The sequence below is a fragment of the Phacochoerus africanus genome, chromosome 15 (genome assembly GCF_016906955.1).
Source record: "Phacochoerus africanus isolate WHEZ1 chromosome 15, ROS_Pafr_v1, whole genome shotgun sequence".
NCBI classification, from domain to species: Eukaryota; Metazoa; Chordata; class Mammalia; order Artiodactyla; family Suidae; genus Phacochoerus; species Phacochoerus africanus.
Genome location: NC_062558.1, coordinates 113,800,832 through 113,819,596, shown reverse-complemented (window position 1 = coordinate 113,819,596; position 18,765 = coordinate 113,800,832). Strand labels below are relative to the sequence as shown.

General features: G+C 50.4%; 1 protein-coding gene across 1 annotated transcript; it reads left to right on the top strand.

Moving 5' to 3' along the window:
- Nucleotides 1-252: 252 nt before the first annotated feature.
- Nucleotides 253-18,490, top strand: ACTR1A (actin related protein 1A). Its single transcript, XM_047760066.1, has 11 exons — nucleotides 253-433; nucleotides 7,982-8,046; nucleotides 9,341-9,416; nucleotides 10,146-10,271; nucleotides 11,336-11,460; nucleotides 13,748-13,964; nucleotides 14,655-14,747; nucleotides 15,327-15,501; nucleotides 15,606-15,667; nucleotides 16,325-16,365; nucleotides 16,660-18,490. The coding sequence occupies exons 1-11, from the start codon at nucleotides 386-388 to the stop codon at nucleotides 16,760-16,762; spliced, it is 1,131 nt and encodes a 376-aa protein (XP_047616022.1). The 5' UTR covers nucleotides 253-385; the 3' UTR covers nucleotides 16,763-18,490.
- Nucleotides 18,491-18,765: the final 275 nt, after the last annotated feature.

Here is an 18,765-nt window from a genome sequence, read left to right as displayed (position 1 = left end):
AGCCAAACATCCACAAGTTACTGATCAATCCAAACCAAACTACAGACAAATACTACATACTTCAGCAGGCACTGGGAGTCCCTCCCAATGGACTACAGATTCTGGTAGGCAATGCAATCAGCGTCCCTTTCTATTTAATCTATAGAGACTACAAAGCCCAACACACTGTGCGCCGGAAACGCGATGCCGGGTCACTTACACTAGGCGGGGCTCCGAAGCAGCTAAATACAATGCAGAGCCTTCTGGGTATTGTAGTTCTTCGAAAGCGAGGTCGGGCCGCTCCCTGGCCGTCCGGTACTGGAGGCCAGACTGCGCATGCGTGTCAGTGGCGTTAGCGGCAGACCGGTCTGGCAGTTCCTTCCTCGGAAGGAGAGATTCCTCTGCCATGGAGTCCTACGATGTGATCGCCAACCAGCCTGTCGTGATCGACAACGTGAGTTGCATCCCCCTAGAGGGACTTATGCTCTCCTCCTCGAAGGGATCGCTTCCCGGGTTTCAGCCTGGGCCGCCGGTTCTTTGTCACTGGCCCGGCCTGTCAGGCGGGTTCAGCCGCCGCCGCCTCCTTCCTCCCCCGACCCATAATCCACAGGCAGGGCGGGCCAGCCGGCCAGCAAGCATGGGATGGAGAACCTTGGGATGGATAAAGGGAAGGGTTATAGTCCTAGCCGGGTCCTTGGGCCCCTGGCTAGAGGGGCCTTAACCTCTCTGTGAGAGCCCGGCGTCCGCCCCGTCCCAGCTTCCGATAACTCTATAGGCTGCTCTGGCTGTCCATCTTGGCCAATGACCCCGCCTCTGGGCCTTGCCGGATGAGGGCAGCTCTCTGCAGTGATTGGCTCGCTCCCCTGCCTTTCTTTCCGGCCGCCATAGTATTTCCCCCCTCTAAGGGGCGGGGCGGCGCTCGAGGGCCGTGGGGATTGGTTTCGGGGCCCCGGAGTGGTGGGGCCTGACCCGCTAGGGCCCGCCCGCGAGTGGAGAAGGGCTAAGCTTCCTTCGGTCCCCAGACGGGCCCGCGGCTTGGCGGTATGTCTGGGTGGGGCTCGAGTGTGTGGTGCCAGAAATGGCCTTAGGATTTCAGTTATTTCTGTCATTTTAAATTACAACGTTAATAAATGTTGAGAAGAAAGGGGAGTGACAAAGCAAGTAGGGGGTTACCTTTCTCTTCGAAACGCCTAGTTGCTGTGGAAAAAAAATCACTAAACGTATTTGCCAGGCGCTGTAGCGCTTACACAGGGGTTTCACATGCATTCAAATTGGATCCTCACCAATTTGAGGTGGATAGTTAAAGCAGGACGTTTGATCCTCATTTTACGAATGAGAAAACTGAAGCGCGAAGAGGTGAAGTGAGCCCAAGGTCGTACAGTAGTGGTGCCCTAAATCCAGTGCTTTATCCGCTATTCTTCTTGCTAGTACCCATGCAAGTGCATCAATAGTGACAAATGGAAAGAATCTAAATACTGCTCTTATTTTTGGCGGAGAGAAGCAGTTGTATAAAATTGAATTTCTGTCTTTCCACGGAAAGGTTGGGTTGATACCTTTCTGTTCCCCTTCTAAGTCCCTCCATTGAGGCACAATTGCCAGTTTCCTTTGTCCTAAGCTGACTGTCACATTCACTCTGCTGATTCAGCCCTTGGGATCTTTGGCACGTTGCAAGGTCCTTTAACTTGCATCATCTTTTGTGTGTGTGTCTTTTTAGGGCTGACCTGCGGCAGATGGAGGTTCCTAGGCTAGTGGCTGAATAGGAGCTGTAGCTGCTGGCCTACACCACAGCCATGACAATGCTGGGATCAGAGCTGCGTCTGCGACCTACACCACAGCTCACGCAAGCCGGATCCTTAACCCGCTGAGCCAGGCCAGGGATCCAACCTGCATCCTCATGGATGCTATTCAGATTCGTTTTCCCTAGACAGGAACTCCTGAATCTTCTTTAGGCTTCAACTCTGATAGGTAGTTAGGGCTTACCAGTCCCAATTGAAATATGAAGAAAAATGAGGCTTGGGGAGGTTAAATAACAAAGAGTATTCAAACCAGCTGGGTTATGAGTTGAGGTGCCAAGACTCAGATTGAGACTGGGCACCTCATTTTTTCCAATGAAAGATGCTTTTTGGTTACTTAGCTTTCGTTCTCCTTAGGAAGGAGGTTGAGCTCAGTGAAAGACCTCATTTTAGGGAGGATTTTTGTTTGTTTCCTTCACCAGACTATGAATTGATCGATTTGTTGGTATAATTGATTTGTTGGTTTCCCAGAGAAATAAGACTATTCCTAAAATCTTGAAAATTCGCTATTGCTTTGATGCATTACAAGTACACTACAAAGGAAAAGAAGAACGGGAACTCCGCAGTTGGATTCTTAATCCACTCAACCACAGCTGGAACTCTGTCACAGATTTAGATTCAGGGCCTCAGGTGGTTCTTGCTGTTTGATATTTAGAGGGTTTAGTTTAGTTTAGTTTAGTTTCAAAGTGAAAGATGGAGGAGTTCCCGTTGTGGCACAGCGGAAACGAATCTGACTAGGAACCATAAGGTTGCAGGTTTGATCCCTGGCCTCGCTCAGTGGGTTAAGGATCCGGTGTTGCCGTTAGCTGTGGTGTAGGTCACAGACGCGGCTCAGATCCTGCGTTGCTGTGGCTGTGGCTCCAATTTGACCCCAGCCTGGAAACCTCCATATGCCGTGGGTGTGGCCCTAAAAAGCAAAAACCCAAAAAAAAAAAAAAAAGGGAAAGATGGAGAGGAAGAATTATTTGAGCCAACTTTATATTATGAGGGTAATGTGCCTCTAGCAGATTTACCAGCTACATAGCTTACCATGCTGCCAGTTTTATTTCTGGGCTAAGGACAGTGTAATTAAAAGAGAACAAAGAGAGCAGGAAAAAGAGGAAACGATTCTATTATCAGTTCACAGCCCTTCCCAATCTTCAAACAGTTGTTGACCACTCCTTTCATCCAATTCTGGCACCAAACCAATACATCAGAATTTAATGAGGAAAATGGAGGTGTGCCTGTGTGTGTGTGCACTTTAGTGACAATGACAACGATAAAAGTTTTGGGTATTTTAAAAAACTAAACCTAAGTCATTCTTTCCAAAGGCATGTCATAGGTAGTGATACAAGAAAGAGGAGGGCAGGGAGTTCCTGTTGTGGTGCAGTAGAAACAAATCTGGAATCATGAGGTTGTGGGTTTGACCCCTGGCCTCACTCAGTAGGTTAAGGATCCGGTGTTGCCCTGAACTGTGGTGTAGGTCGCAGGCGGGGCTCAGATCTGGCATTGCTGTGGCTGTGGTGTAGGCTGACAGCTACAGCTCTGATTAGACCCCTAGCCTGGGAACCTCCATATGCCATAAATGCGGCCCTAAAAAGACCTACGAAAAAAAAGAAAAAGAAAGAGGAGGGCAGCTCCAGGGCCACATTTTGAAGACTACAGCACTTTGATTAGAAATACTCTGTTTATTCTGAAGCTCAAATCTTTGCCAAGATCTCAAAGGTTAAGTTCTGTCCTAAAATGGATCAATTAGCTAGAGGAATTAGCTGAGGAAATGAAGTGATATATATTTATTTAATGCCATCACTTGTGACCTTCAGGCTGTCAGTTGTACCACTGCAGCAAGAATTACTCCCTAGCTAGACGGAAAGAGTGAAGAGGTGACTTATGGAGACATCTCACTGTTCAATTCTGTGTATTTTTGAGAGCCATGGGCATGCTTCGCACCAAGCTGGGGGTCTCAAACTCAATGTCTTGTGGAGGCCAAGCAGGTCCTTTAAAAAGGAGGAGGAAGAAGGTAGCCTTAATGTCAGTGGAAGGAATCTGGAAGGTGCTTTGAGTACGCCTGACCAAAGGGCCAGCTGCTGCTCATTTCCAGCCAGTTGTAGCCCTGAAGGAATGAATGCAGGCCCAGTGTTGCCAGATCTTCTGATTTTTCAAGAGAAATCAGAAGTATTCAATTTCATGTGCAATCTCTAATTTTTAACTCTTAGAAGTTAATGTCAGGAGTTCCCGTCGTGGCGCGGTGGTTAACGAATCTGACTAGGAACCATGAGGTTGCGGGTTCGGTCCCTGCCCTTGCTCAGTGGGTTAACGATCCAGCGTTGCCGTGAGCTGTGGTGTAGGTTGCAGACGTGGCTCGGATCCCGAGTTGCTGTGGCTCTGGCGTAGGCCGGTGGCTACAGCTCCGATTCAACCCCTAGCCTGGGAACCTCCATATGCCGCGGGAGCGGCCCAAGAAATAGCAAAAAGACAAAAAAAAAGTAGATTAGTGGTTACCTAAGGCTGGGGGGCAGGGGTGGTAAGGATGGAGAGTGGCTGCTGATGGATACAAGTTTATTTGGATGATGATGAAAAAGTTCTAAAATTAGACTGTGGTGATGATTGCACATCTCTGTTCATATACAAGAACCATTAAATTATATACCTTAAATGAGTAAATTGTATGGCATGTGAATTTTTTTTTTTTTATCTTTTTGCCTTTTCTAGGGCCACTTCCCACGGCATATGGAGGTTCCCAGGCTAGGGGTCTAATCAGAGCTGTAGCCACCGGCCTACACCACAGCCACAGCAACTCGGGATCCGAGCCACGGCTGCAACCTACACCACAGCTCATGGCAACGCCGGATTCTTAACCCACTGAGCAAGGCCAGGGATCAAACCTGAAACCTCATGGTTCCTAGTCAGAGTTGTTAACCACTGCACCACGATGGGAACTCCTGGCATGTGAATTTTATCTCAATGTTGTCTTTAAAAAGCTACTTTGTATAATGGAAAAAATAAAAATCATTATATATTAAAAAAAATAAATATTTTCTGGGAGTTCCCGTCGTGGCTCAATGGTTAACGAACCCAGCTAGTATTCATGAGGACATAGGTTCGATCCCTGGCCTTGTTCAGTTAGTTAAGGATCTGGCATTGCCACGGTCTGTGGTGTAGGTTGCAGATGCGGCTCAAATCCTGTGTTGCTGTGGCTGTGGTGTAGGCTGGCAGCTGTAGCTGGGATTCAACCCCTAGCCTGGGAAACTCCTTTGTGAGCCAAACAAAATATGTCTTTAGGCCAAAATGGGCCACCAGTGTCCTACAATCTGAGGCTTCTCAGCATCTCTTCCCCATTCATCAAATGCCAGACAACTAGCCTCCTTCCCAGCATGTCAAGAATAATCAAGAGTGCTTCAGATAAGGTCGCCCAAGCTGCAAGAGCTTGCAGGTACTGGGAGAACCTTGTTGAGGGATGTGCTGTTTGTTTGCCTACATCTGAAGGAGAATGGTCAATGGCGGCTGGTAGCAGACTCGAGTCCTCAAAAATCAAATATTTAATGAGACTACTTTTTCATGAAGCCTCTACAAGGTACTTGCTTACTTGCCAGAGTGAATAACAGCTCATTTGCCAGGTATATAGTTCCTAGTTACAAATACGGTTAAAGATATTGACCCTAAAGAAACTGACATGACCCTTTTATATGCTCTAGTGGTATGGCTTGAGCAGAGTAGTGCCAACTCAGCCGCCTCCCACGCCCCCACCCATTCTTCATCCTAAAGCTTGCCTGTCAGGCCAGTTCATGGGGCTGCGGGGACAAGCTTTGTCTGGTTCCACCTTGTGCATCATTCCCAATGCTGCCTTCGCCTTCCCTGTTCCACCTCTGCCTGGGGCTTCTGGCATTCCAGCTGCTTGTTCAGGTTCAGTGCTTTAGGCTTCATCTGCCAATCATTTGAGCTTGGTTTTGGTTTTCTTTCTTTCTTTCATCTTTTTTTTTTTTTTCCTAGGGCCGCACCCATGGTATATGGAGGTTCCCAGGCTAGGGGTCTAATCAGAGCTGTAGCCACCGGCCTACACCACTGCAACAGCAATGCGGGATCCGAGCCACGTCTGTGACTTACACCACAACTCATGGCAACGCCGGATCCTTAACCCACTGAGCGAGGCCGGGGATTGAACCCGCAACCTCGTGGTTCCTAGTCAGATTCATTAACTACTGAACCACAACGGGAACTCCTGGTTTTGGTTTTAGACAGCCAGCATCTACTCAAGTACCCTGCAAATGTCAGATACTGCTGATATATAGAATCTCTGGCCTCCAGGAATTCACGATAAAAAGAGACAAAAGTGGAAACCATAAATTCAAATAGAAAACAGAATGGAAATTCATGCTACCTAGTGGAACAGGTGATAATGATTTGGGGAGATAATAGGAAGAGAATAATTAATTCCAACTGGGGATTATTCTTCAGGAGGAAGGCAGTGATATTTAAACTGGACCTGTTACACTCTTGGTGGGAAGGACAGAAAGAAAGAAAAACAACCTAACATTTTAATCTGCCTTGTCACTCAACTCCTTTTGCTAGTAAACTCAAATATCCAGGAAAATCATCTCTTAAAAATATTTAGAGTCTGAAGCACAGGTCTCATCTTTACTTTTCTTGCTTTCAGCCTTTGCCAGGAGATCCAATTAGTCTGCTGGCATCACCACACCCAGATGAAGGCAGTGAGCAATTACTGGAAGCTTGAGCGAACAAGTTCCCAGAGTCCTTTTGTACAGGGCACTCTCACTAGCTGTGCAGCTGTCCCAGAGCCCTTGGGTTCACAGTAAGATAGATGTTCCTCCTTCCTGGTCTTTCAGCTCAGTTTACAGCTGCACCTTTTCCAGGCCCCGTGCTGTTCTGCCCAGGCTGATGAGTTTGCACATTGTCTCCTGGGGTTTTTTTTGTTGTTTTTTTTTTTCTGTTGGCAGAGGTTCTTGCTGTCTTAGAGAACTGGCTTGCCCTGCTCTCCCCCGATCCTGCTTTCCTCGTCATTCGACCACTTCTTACCTCCTCCCTGTCTTGCTAGGATCAGGCACCGAGAGAGGCCTGTCTCACCCCCTGCCCCCACCTCCTATGGGAAAGCAGGAATAAGAGACAGAGTGGGATCCAGGGGTGTTGCTGGGAAGCCTTTGGTAGCAAGATAACTTTGGCTATTTAGTGTGGCCTGATGTGCTTACTGCTTTCTGTGTGGGTTCTGGAAATATCACACTTCGCCCCAGGAGAAGTGGTCAACAGGCAGCAGGGAAAGGGCCCAACTACACTTGGAGCTGCAAACTGCGTTGGGGCTGGAAGCACAAGAGTGTCAGGTGTGGTGGTAGAATTAAGAAGGAAGAGAACAGGGTGAAGCAGTATCAAGCCTCAACATTTGTCCTGCACCAAGTTGGTATCTGTGTCCAGAGTCAGTGTTTACTTTGGCTGGGCCCCAGGTGGTGCCAGAGATGCTGGCGGGAGACATCAGATTCTCCTCTGGGCATCCTACCTAATGTACCAAGGATCGGAGCAGCAGAATAGTAATGCTCAGTCTCTTCTCAGACAAGGCTTCATGGCTTTCTTGCTCTTTACCATCAAGAGACCAAGGAGAAAAGTGAAGCAGAGTAAAAAGAAAAAACAAAACAACCACAAACCCCCACAAAGCATAGTAGTCTGTCCCCGAAGTCAGAACCAGGCAGTGTGTGTCACATCAGAGTCAGCTTCAAGTCAGGCAACGTTCATGGTGGTGTCTCCCCTAGAGGCCCTGGAGAGCAGGGGTAGTTGAGGCCTAAGCTGGGAGAGTAGGTTAGAAGCATCCCATGTGGTATAGCAGGATCACATGTGCTTCCCGCCTTGGTTATGTGCCTAAACTTGGCCACTTTGGTGTTTCGAGGTGTTTTCCTTTTCTCAATTTTCTTTTGTTCTTCCCTTTATTAATGTTATTTTTAATTCCAAAAGTAAAGCGCATTCAATGTAGAGATGTCAAAGAATATAGAAAAATCAAATAATACTCAGAATGGGCAGTAGAAATTCCGCTCACCATCCCCAGCTCCACTGCCCTCCCTTTGGTGTGAGTTCGCTATACCAAATATTCATACAAATGGATATATTATACGTAAATATAAAGTCTCTCTCTTTTTGGAACAAAAATGGAACTGTATTATACCTACGGTATGATATAGATCTCCTCTTGCTTTTGTGATCGTCTGACTTCTCTTTTTCTCTCTCTTCAGGGATCCGGTGTGATTAAAGCTGGCTTTGCTGGTGATCAAATCCCCAAGTACTGTTTTCCAAACTAGTAAGTCATTGGGAGGCTTGTCAGCTTTGTAATGGGGTCAGTAGTCCATCTTTTAGGGAGAAAGGATCTCCCATTTGGGTCAGCCTTGGTACTCAAAACAACAACAAGCAAGGGACAGGAGTTGGTTTTTGGAGTAAGCAAATAATTGCCTGCATGGTACAATTTGAAAGGCAATTTTTTTTTTTTTTTTTTAATTTGACTTGATCTGGTTCCAAAAATGTTACCACTGGTAACTCGTTGCTTTGGATGACTGCTTCTTCATGGAGCCCTCTTCTTAAAATTCTCCTATCTCCCAGGATGGGGTTTAACATTAAACCATACATACCATCTTAGTGAGAATGAGTTTTTTCTCAGCACTTTCCTCCTAAGGCAGAGAGATTGCAGGCAGGAAAAGGTCACAGATGCCTGGGAAGGGGGCTCAAAGCAGTAGAAAAAGAAAGGAGGCCATCTGTCAGTTACAACATCATAATCTTCCTTAAAATGGAAGTTCTGGGCAGAAGGCTAAGGAGACAACAATTTTTGAATGAACCATTCTAAATGAATTCTTGTTTCCTTGTTTCTCTTGATCTGCATATACACCGGGGAAAGAGAAGAAGTGGATGTACTGAATCCTCTAGGGTTTTTTTAATAACTTATAAAATAATATAAATAGAGAATTCCCCCTGTGTCACAGTGGGTTAAGAGTCCAACTGCAGGAGTTCCTCTTGTGGCTCAGTGGGGCCCCAACTCGTATCCATGGGATGTGGGTTTGATCTCAAGCCTTGCTCAGTGGGTTAAGGATCCAGTGTTGCCGCAAGCTGCAGCATAGGTCCCAGATGTGGCTCAAATCCCACATTGCTGTGGCTGTGGTATAGGCCAGCAGCTGCAGCTCCAATTCAACCGCAAGCCCAGGAACTTCCATGTACCACAGGCGCAGCCCTAAAAAGAAAGAGAAAAAAAAAAGAATCCAGTTGCAGCCGCTCATGTCACAGCTGCAGCTTGGATTCATTCTCTGGTCCAGGAACTTCCATATTGCCTTGGGTGCAGCCAAAAAATAAATAAAATAGTTAATTAGTTAAATGAAATTATGTGGAAATGACTTAATATATGTTCATTATAGAAATTGTGGGAAGTGCAGAAAAGTAGAAAGAAAACAATCAAAATCAACGGTGATCTCATTCCTCAAAGATAATAACAGTAGAATTGAGTATATTTCTTCCCATCTAAGTATGTGCATCAGTACATTCTTCTTGTGTTCTGTCGTGTGTTCTGTCACGAAATGAAGAGTAATGGTCCTCTCTGCTGTCTTTTGTAGTGTGGGCAGACCCAAGCACGTTCGTGTCATGGCAGGCGCCCTCGAAGGTGACATCTTCATTGGCCCCAAAGCTGAGGTAATCCCCAATCCTACTGAACAAGCCTCATGCAAGCAGGGGACTTCGATTTTTCTCCACACAGGCCATGTCCCACAGTGGGACACGGCCATGAGTCAAAGAAGCAATTTCCTCTTGAAATCTCCCCTTTCCTTCTCTCCTCCTAGGCTTAGTTGGTTTGATGCTCCCAGGAACAGCCTCTGGTTTTGGAAAAGAACTATCTGGAACCCCACTTTGGGAAACAGACAACAGTCTAATAAACAGGGCTTTTGCCTTCCTTCTGTACTCTGACACTACACTGCCAATGATCAAATTGACTGGCTTGGTTATTTTTTTGGCAGAAGGGATTGGGGGGAGATCCTGGCTAGGGTACCCTGGGGATAAGTTAATTAGCACAGTTTGGCAGAGCCCTCAAGCTGCCTCTAGAAGCAGAACAACAGAATCACTGTTGCCAACCTTGGCTGCAAGTGGTGAGGCCCAGAGGTGGGATCCAGGAGATTGTGTCCTGGGACCAGGCATGAGGAGGGTACCCCCGAGGACCCACAGAAATGCAGACACCCTCAGCTTCGCCAGCTGCTTGAGCAGTGAAAACAGTTGGCAGCATACAGTTTAGAGACTTGGAGGCTGAGTGCCCATCCTTAGCCATGGGTGAGGACTGCAGTGGGAAGTCCCAGTCCTGGAAGACCAGGGTCCACCCAGAGCCTGGCTGAGAGGCTGGCTTCTGCTCTAAGTGCTTCTCTCTGCCCCCAGGAGCACCGAGGGCTGCTCTCCATCCGCTACCCCATGGAGCACGGCATTGTCAAGGACTGGAACGACATGGAGCGCATCTGGCAGTACGTCTATTCCAAGGACCAGCTGCAGACTTTCTCAGAGGAGGTGAGGGTCCTATGTGCAGGGTGGCCCTGCAGGCTTTGCAGAGCAGACCAAACCCCTCCCCCAGAGACAAAGCAGACAATGAAGATGACTGCCACGAGGGTTTGAGTCTTCTGTTCTAGGCACCAGGCCGCGTGCTTTTCAAACATGTTTGCAGTTCATCTTTACAACATTCCTATGAGAGACAGGTAGTATTAGCTCCATCTCAGAAACAAGGGCACAGAAATTCAGAGGAACCGAGTGATGTTTCCAAGATCACCAGTGAATAAAGTAGTAGAGCTGAGATTCAAACCAACCTCTTTCAGAAGTTCCCATTGTGGCTCAGTGGTTAATGAATCTGACTAGGAACCATGAGGTTGTGGATTCAATCCCTGGCCTCACTCAGTGGGTTAAGGATCCGGCGATGCCGTGAGCTGTGGTGTAGGTCGCAAATGCAGCTCGGATCTGTAGCTGTGGTGTATGCCGGCGGCTACAGCTCCGATTAGACCCCTAGCCTGGGAACCTCCATGTGCCACAGGTGTGGCCCTACAAAAAGACAAAAAACAAAACAAAACAAAACTACACTTTCAGGCTTCAGAGCCTATACTCTTTAGCTTTTGAGGATATAACTCTCAATTCAGAGACATAAAGAAAGGTGCATACTAGGTGTATCAGAGTTTCCAGAGAAGATATATGTTCCATTTTTTTAAAGTACAGTCAATATTGAAATTCAATTTTTCTATTTTGAAAAAAAAAGTTAACTATTATTTTTATTATAATAATTCCAAATTCAGAGTTTAGCACAATCTTCTTGACAACTGGAATTCTACAGTAGGTACAAGGACCTCTATGATAATCTTAGAAGATGAGGGGACTGGGGGTGGGGGTAAGAACAGAATAAGACTTTAAAGGGGGCATGAATTTGGAAAGTTGAGAAACTGGCTTGGGCAGGGCTAGGGGACAGGCCCAGCTTGCCTTTTTTTGGAGAGAGCTGACAAGGCTCGCCTGGACTCTCCGGCCAGCCACAGCACTAATGAGGGTTGAGAATCTGGCCTTGCCCTAATTGCCACCTGGGCTTCTCTCACCAGCATCCTGTGCTCCTGACGGAGGCACCTCTAAACCCACGGAAAAACCGAGAACGAGCTGCTGAAGTTTTCTTCGAGACTTTCAATGTGCCAGCCCTTTTCATCTCCATGCAAGCTGTGCTCAGCCTGTGAGTAGCAGCTGCCTGGCTAGCCTGGCTCTTTGCGGAGAAAGCATTCCTTTGGCAGAATTGAAGCTTCCCGTCCTTTGGGTTGGTTCAGAGCAACCTGAGCATCCCCGCCAGGGAAGGTTAAGGATAGTGGGAAAGGAACATGGAGGCCGTGTCCCAGTCTGGGCTCTCCCAGCTGGCGTGGCACTAAACAGCGGCTCTCTGCTCAGCCTGCTGGCATGGCCATAGGCTGCTGCAGCTCTCCCTGCAGGCTCCTGTAATGAGCCCAGGTATTTATTCCGTGCCTACTTGTGCCAGGTGCCATGTAAGCCTGGGGATAGGGTCATGATGAAAACACCACTGTGGCCGCTGTTCTCAGGCCCCTGTCATTCCTATCATGCTCCCAGCCTGCCTCACACCAGGGCTAGGTCTGTTGCTAAGATTATACATTAGTGACCTGCAGATGGCATGTGTTTGACCCTATTAAAAAAATTGCAAGCTAGGGAGTACCCTTGTGGTACAGTGGATTAAGGATCTGGTGTCACTACAGTGGCTTGGGTCACTGCTGTGGCTCAGGTTTGCTCCCTGGCCTGGGAACTTTCATGTGCTATGGGCACAGCCAAAAAAAATTGAAAGCTAGCATTTAAAAATTGGGAGAGTAGGAGTTCCTGCTGTGGCTCAGTGGTTAACAAATCCGACTAGGAACCATGAGGTTGCGGGTTCAGTCCCTGCCCTTGCTCAGTGGGTTAACGATCCGGCGTTGCCGTGAGCTGTGGTGTAGGTCGCAGATGCGGCTCGGATCCTGTGTTGCTGTGGCTCTGGCGTAGGCCAGCGGCTACAGCTCTGATTCGACCCTTAGCCTGGGAACCTCCATATGCTGCGGGTGTGGCCCTGGAAAAGGCAAAAAGACAAAAAAAAAAAATTGGGAGAGTAGGGAGTTCCCATTGTGGCTCAGGGGCTTCCTTTGCCTCTACCTGTACAAGGAGAACTATGATTTCCACCCAGTGGGGTAAGAACCCAGCTAGTATCCATGAGGACGCAGGTTCGATCCCTAGCCTCACTCAGTGGGTTAAGGATTGGGTGTTGCCATGAGCTGCTGTGTAGGTTGCAGATGTGGCTGAGCTCCTACGTTGCTGTGGCTGTGGTGTAGGCCAGCAGCTGCAGCTCCAGTTTGACCCCTAGCCTGGGAACTTCCATATGCTGCAGGTGCAGCCCTAAAAAGCAAAATAAATAAATAAATAAAATAAATAAAAATTGGAAGAGTGAAGTTCCCACTGTGGCTTAAGAATCTGACTGCCACTGCTCGATCCCCAGGCCAGCACAGTGGGGTAAAGGATCTGGTGTTGCCACAGTTGTGGCATAGGTCACAGCCACAGCTCGGATTCACTCCCTGGCCCGGGAACTTCTATATGCCATGAGTGTGACCATAAAAAATTTTTTTAATAAATAAAAATTTGGAGGTTTCCTATCAAAATCCAAATTTCTGGCTTCTCTGAAAAATGGGAAGATCTAATGCTGGGACTACATGCCTCTAGGGCAGGATAGCTGGAGCTGAAGCAGCTGCCATTTTAGGCTCCATCACAGTCCATTCCATTCCCTCTTGACCCCCAACACAGAGGCAGACCGTCAGCTGCTATTTAGCAAACATTTTGGTTTTTTTCCCCTCATTTCACAGAAATATATGTCTGTACCCTTGTCCTTACCAAAAGAGAAAAGAGTGAAACTATTATTTTCTTTTACTGATTAATTTTTCCTGCCTCACCCCTGTAGGCATTTGAATTTTCTCCTCTGGTCTAGAGAGTAAAAACTGGGTCCCTGGGAGTTCCTGCTGTGGCGCAGCAGAAACGAATCTGACTAGGAACCATGAGGTTGCGGGTTCGATCCCTGGCCTCACTCAGTGGGTTAAGGATCCAGCATTGCCATCAGCTGTGGTGTAGGTCGCAGATGCGGCTCGGATCCCACGTTGCTGGCAGCTGTAGCTCCGATTCTACCCCTAGCCTGGGAACCTCCATATGCTGTGGGTGCAGCCCTAAAAAGCAAAAAATGAAAATAAAACAAAAAACCTGGGTCCCTGAAGCAGTCGAAGGCCTAGGGTCTGGAGAGGGAGCTTGGAGAGGCTCAGCTCCTTTCCCACAGGTATTCAAGGCTGCTTCAGGGCTCAGGCTGCCTTCCTGCCCAGTCCAGTGGAAGGTCTCTGGAGAAGGCAGGCCCCGCTTTGGTTACGCTAACGTTGAACTCTAGCAAGATGTGAGTTTCTTTCCAGAGTGAGGAGGCAGCGGTTAGTGACGGCTTGCCCCCTTTGCTTCAGTTATGCCACCGGCAGGACCACGGGTGTGGTGCTGGATTCTGGGGATGGCGTCACCCACGCCGTGCCCATTTACGAGGGCTTCGCCATGCCCCACTCAATCATGCGCATCGACATCGCCGGCCGCGACGTCTCTCGCTTCCTTCGCCTCTACCTGCGCAAGGAGGGCTATGATTTCCACTCATCCTCTGAGTTTGAGATTGTCAAGGCCATAAAAGAAGTGAGTGCTGCCCGGGGGGCCCAGGGCTGGGGGAGGGAATGGGAACAGCAGCCAGGACCCCCAGAACCTGGAGTGAAGAGTGGTGACGCTCCCGTCCTGGGGGTCAGGCTCTGTCTTCCCCTCAGGCCACTGTGTGATCTTCAGCTGGGTCCCTTCACCCTGACAGGCTCACCTTCTGAAGTGCTGCCGTCTTGTGGGGGAAAGAGAGCTGCTACTGTTTCCTAACCTGTGTTCATTGTTTTTTATATATTGTATACAAATTACTTATATTCTCTAACATCCTTGGAGAAGTCTGAATACATTTTTCTTCTTAAGTAAAGTGAACCCTCCTGCCAACTATGGTTCTAGGGGAAAACTCTGAGCTGGGTAGAGCTCAGAACCATATGAGTAGTAGGAGAAAGATGCCTGAGTGTGGACTAAAATTAGCACGTAGTCTCAGGCCCAGACCCAGAAAGCTGAGTGGCCATGCTTGCCCACCGACGAGGTGGAGCAGGCAGGAACGCAATCCTAAGTGCTACCCAGTGAAGGCGAGCCGACATCTCCCCGCTCCTGCTTCAGGGCAGCAGCTCTAGTGACCTTTAGGGCAGTTACTGTGATGGGCAGGTTTCGGCAGCAGCACATCACTCCCGGGGACTTGGACCAGGTACCTGCCAGGTTTCCTGTCTGTCTGACTCGTGCTTGGTTCTGCAGAGAGCCTGCTACCTATCCATAAACCCCCAGAAGGATGAGACACTAGAGACGGAGAAAGCTCAGTACTACCTGCCTGACGGCAGCACCATTGAGGTAGGTAGCCCAGCCTCTCTCCCGTCAGGCCCCTCCGGCCCCCAAAAGCTCTGGGCCCAAACAGAACTCCCCACGGGGAAGCTAAAGTCGAGGGTACCAGGCCTTTTGCACCCTCTGCCTGGAGCACCGTAGCTCTTGAGCAGCACTGTCTCCAGCAGGGAGAGGCGCCAGGGACTTCGCTTCTCTGTGTGCCGGGATGGGATTAGTAAGGGCAGTGTAACAGTGCTGTCCTTAACCATGGGCACAGTATAGCGTGCGTGGCCTCTCCCTGGACCTCCAATGACAGGAAGAAATTTCCATGAATGAATGAATCCATCTATTAAGTCTCTTGGCTGGAAAATGCCAGAGCTGGGATTAAACGTAGGAGCGTCCTTTCTCTAGTTTCCCAGCAGACCTGTTTGTCCCCTGCTTGTTCCCAGGAGCCCTCTCTTTGGTCCTGATCTACGAGGCCTTGATGGGCAAGGTCTTCCTGGCCACCTGGCCACGAAGCGATGGGCAGAGGGCCTTCTTCCATCCCCACCCCCAAAAGGACTTCCGTCCCCCACCCCAGCCTGAGAAGCTTGCCCCCCCACCCTGCAGATTGGTCCTTCCCGATTCCGGGCCCCTGAGCTGCTGTTCAGGCCAGACCTGATCGGCGAGGAGAGCGAGGGCATCCACGAGGTGCTAGTGTTCGCCATCCAGAAGTCTGACATGGACCTGCGGCGCACGCTCTTCTCTAACATCGTCCTCTCGGGAGGCTCCACCCTGTTCAAAGGTTGGTCTTTGCCCTCGGCGCCCTGCCCGCGGAAGCTTCCACAATCCTGCCGGGCCCAGACACCCAGAGAAATGACGCGAGAGTCTCCTTTCTTGCCCATTCAGGTTTTGGTGACAGGCTACTGAGTGAAGTGAAGAAACTGGCTCCGAAAGACGTGAAGATCAGGGTAGGAGCCCGCTGGGGGCAGGGGGTGGGGCGGCGGCGGCTGCGAGGAACCAGGCCTCCAAGGGTCTGGAGCGCCACCTGGTATGGCCTCCCCTCCTGCTCCAAGCCTTTCAGGCACCACCAGGTGGCTCCCAGCTTCCACACTGTCCCTGAGGCCTGCCAGAGGGGAGGCCCCCTCCTCACTCGCCCTCTTCACAAAGGGGGCAGGGGGCTAGGCTGAGGGCCCCACATGTGGTCTTTCAGGGAAACTGTAACACTGACAGGAGACTGACTTTGGCCGCTCCCCTGTGACACAGCTCAGCATCGTAGAGACTGCTGAGCAGAGCCCGGCCTGCCTGAAGAAGGAGGGGTCCTGGATGGAGGAGGGCAGTTCCTGCCGTGGAGTCTGCTCCCCTCCAGCCCCCGGCAGACCCCGATCTTGCCCCCAGATGGCCCCAGCTTCCCTGGGAACTATAGATACCTAGGGCTGCCAGAAACCTACTTCTCCAGATGAGCATCTGGCTGGCTGCAGTCCCCCCCAGAGAGGCCACAGGGTCCAGTCGTCTCTGAAATGCAGCCGCTGCCTTGGGTGGTGAGAACTGGCCACAGAGCTGCGTGTTGGAAGGGAAGGGAGGGGGCGGGTGGACGTCTCAGATGCCTCTTGCCACCCACCTTGCAGATATCCGCACCGCAGGAGAGACTGTATTCCACGTGGATCGGGTGAGTAGCTCTTCTGGGAATAAGAGCTGAACTGGAAACAAAGGCATTGATTCCCCCTCACCACCCCATCCCATTAAAGGAAAGCGGGGTAAGGATCTGCCATTGGCTCTGCTGTGGCCCAGGTCACTGCCGTGGAGTGGGCTCAGTCCCTGGCCCCTGAATTTCCATGTGCCATGGGCATGGCCAAAAAAGAAAGTAAAGCCTGAACTGCTTTGGCCAGGGGGACTGGCTGGCTTCACGAATACCCACTCCCCTTCTCTGACAAATGTCCCTTTTGGATTTCCTCCACCCCAGGGGCTCCATCCTCGCCTCTCTGGACACCTTTAAGAAAATGTGGGTCTCTAAGAAGGAATACGAGGAAGATGGTGCCCGATCCATCCATAGGAAAACCTTCTAATATTGGGACATCATCTTTACCTCTCTCTGAAGTTAACTCCACTTTAAAACTCGCTTTCTTGAGTCGAGGAACTGCCTGTGTGTATGAATGTGTGTGTGTGGGTGTGTGGGTATGAGTGTGTGCGCATACAAGAGTGCCGTGTGGCCCGGGGATCCCAGGGATCCCGGGGCCCAGAAAGGACGATGAACTACCCACGATGGTGACGGCCTGAGACCTGGGGTTGACCACTAACTGGCCCCTGACAGGAAAGAGTGGCTGCCAGAGAGCCCCACTCCGTCAGCTGGGCCTTTGTCTGGCTGTGTAGGGCTGTGTTGACTACCATGGGGAGACAGAGGGAGGTAAGCCCAACCCCTGGGAGACCTTGCTGCTGCCCATCCTAGGCTGGGCCAGCCCCACCCCCACCCCACCCAGGGTGCCCTGCAGCCTGAGGCAGCTGCTTCCTCCCCTTGCTCATCATTCTGCTCTCAATGCCTCTGGATCATGGATGGAGGCCTGGGGCCAGGGTTGAGTTCTGTCTGGTTTTGTTGCAGTTTGGGTTTAGAAGGCTGGAGAAGCACTCCAGCAGTTATTACTGAGACTTTGGGGTCAGAAGGGGGCAGGATGCCCTCAACTTCACCTGGGGACCAGGACCACACTGGGCATTTGAGGTGGGCAGGAGTAGTGCTGCTTCTGCTGGTGGCAAAGTTGTTGCTCCAACTCCAAGCCCACTTCCAGTGGGTCACGGGAGAGTTTCAGGAGCCTGTTGGCCCCAGGCCCTGTCACTTGCTTTCCATCCATCCTTGGGCAGTGCCATCTTCAGTTTTATTTATTGAAGTGTTTGTTCAGTACGGGGCCTGGGGAGAGGGGCCTCATTGCCTCCCACCCACCAGGCACCCTGTTCACACTAATGTTTACAGCACCTAAGCTTAGCACAGTGTCCAGGGCCCCGCCACTCCCTGCTCACGGTAAACGGACAGTATCCATAGGCCTCAGGACCACATGGGGTCAGAGACTACACTCAAAGTCACTCCAGCCTCTTTCTTTCTCCCTCTTCCACTTGCTCACTGCCCTGGAATCAACAGGCTGGTTGCTGGTTGGATTTTCTGAAACAAGAGGTAGAATCACCCTTTAGCAGAGGCTCCGACCCAAGGAAAGGTGTTGGGGATCCAGCCTCCTTAGGAATGGAGAAAGAGCTGCAATTAACCAAGTGGCCTTTTCCCACTCTAGCTGACCCGGCAGGGGGGACTAGGTTGCAGAGGTGAGCAGGCTCCCCCCCAGGGCCGATTTATGACATTCTTGTCTTTGGACTTGCTTGCTTAGGGAGGGAGGGGTCAGACCAGAGGGCCAGGAGCTGATGGGATCAGGCTCACCTCCTCTGGTCCAGTGGGACCAGGTGCCTTCACTGGACTAGGCTGGCCTGGCAGTGGTCCCAAGGCCCTTCAGCTTGACTGGTACAAAGCTGAGGCCAGCAGATCTTCCCCGGCACCCTCACCTGTGACACTAAGACCTGCCCTGATCCCAGGTTCCAGGCAGTATTCTCCCCCATGCCGTCCAACGACCAAAGGCCCTGCCAGGTGTGGGCCGCAGCAGCAGGTGTGTGTGAAAGCGATGTGGCGACCCGCGGACTGCAGTGTGCTTAACCAGCTCACCTCCCTCCTCTTAGCCCAAGCCTGTCCCTCGCACAGCCTCGCACAAACCACGTTGCCTGGTGGGGCCCAGTGTACTTAAATAAAGTTGTTCCAATAGACACATCAGCTGTGCCTTTGTCTGTAGGCCGTGCGTGCAGTGTGGACTGGAAGAGCTGAGGGCCCTGAATCGGAGGTGAGGACTGGGCCTAGTCTGTCCCCTAGAGGGCACTGTTGCACCAGCCAGACTGGGCCAGACCTTAGCCTAAGTCCCAGCCTGTCAGGTGGATGCAGAGAAGATGGTGTTCACAAGGAAGCCCAGAGGCCAGGTCGGGCCAAGCCCATGGATGAGACTCCAGCCCAAATGAGGGCACCAGCTCTTGACAGCTCTGAAGTCAG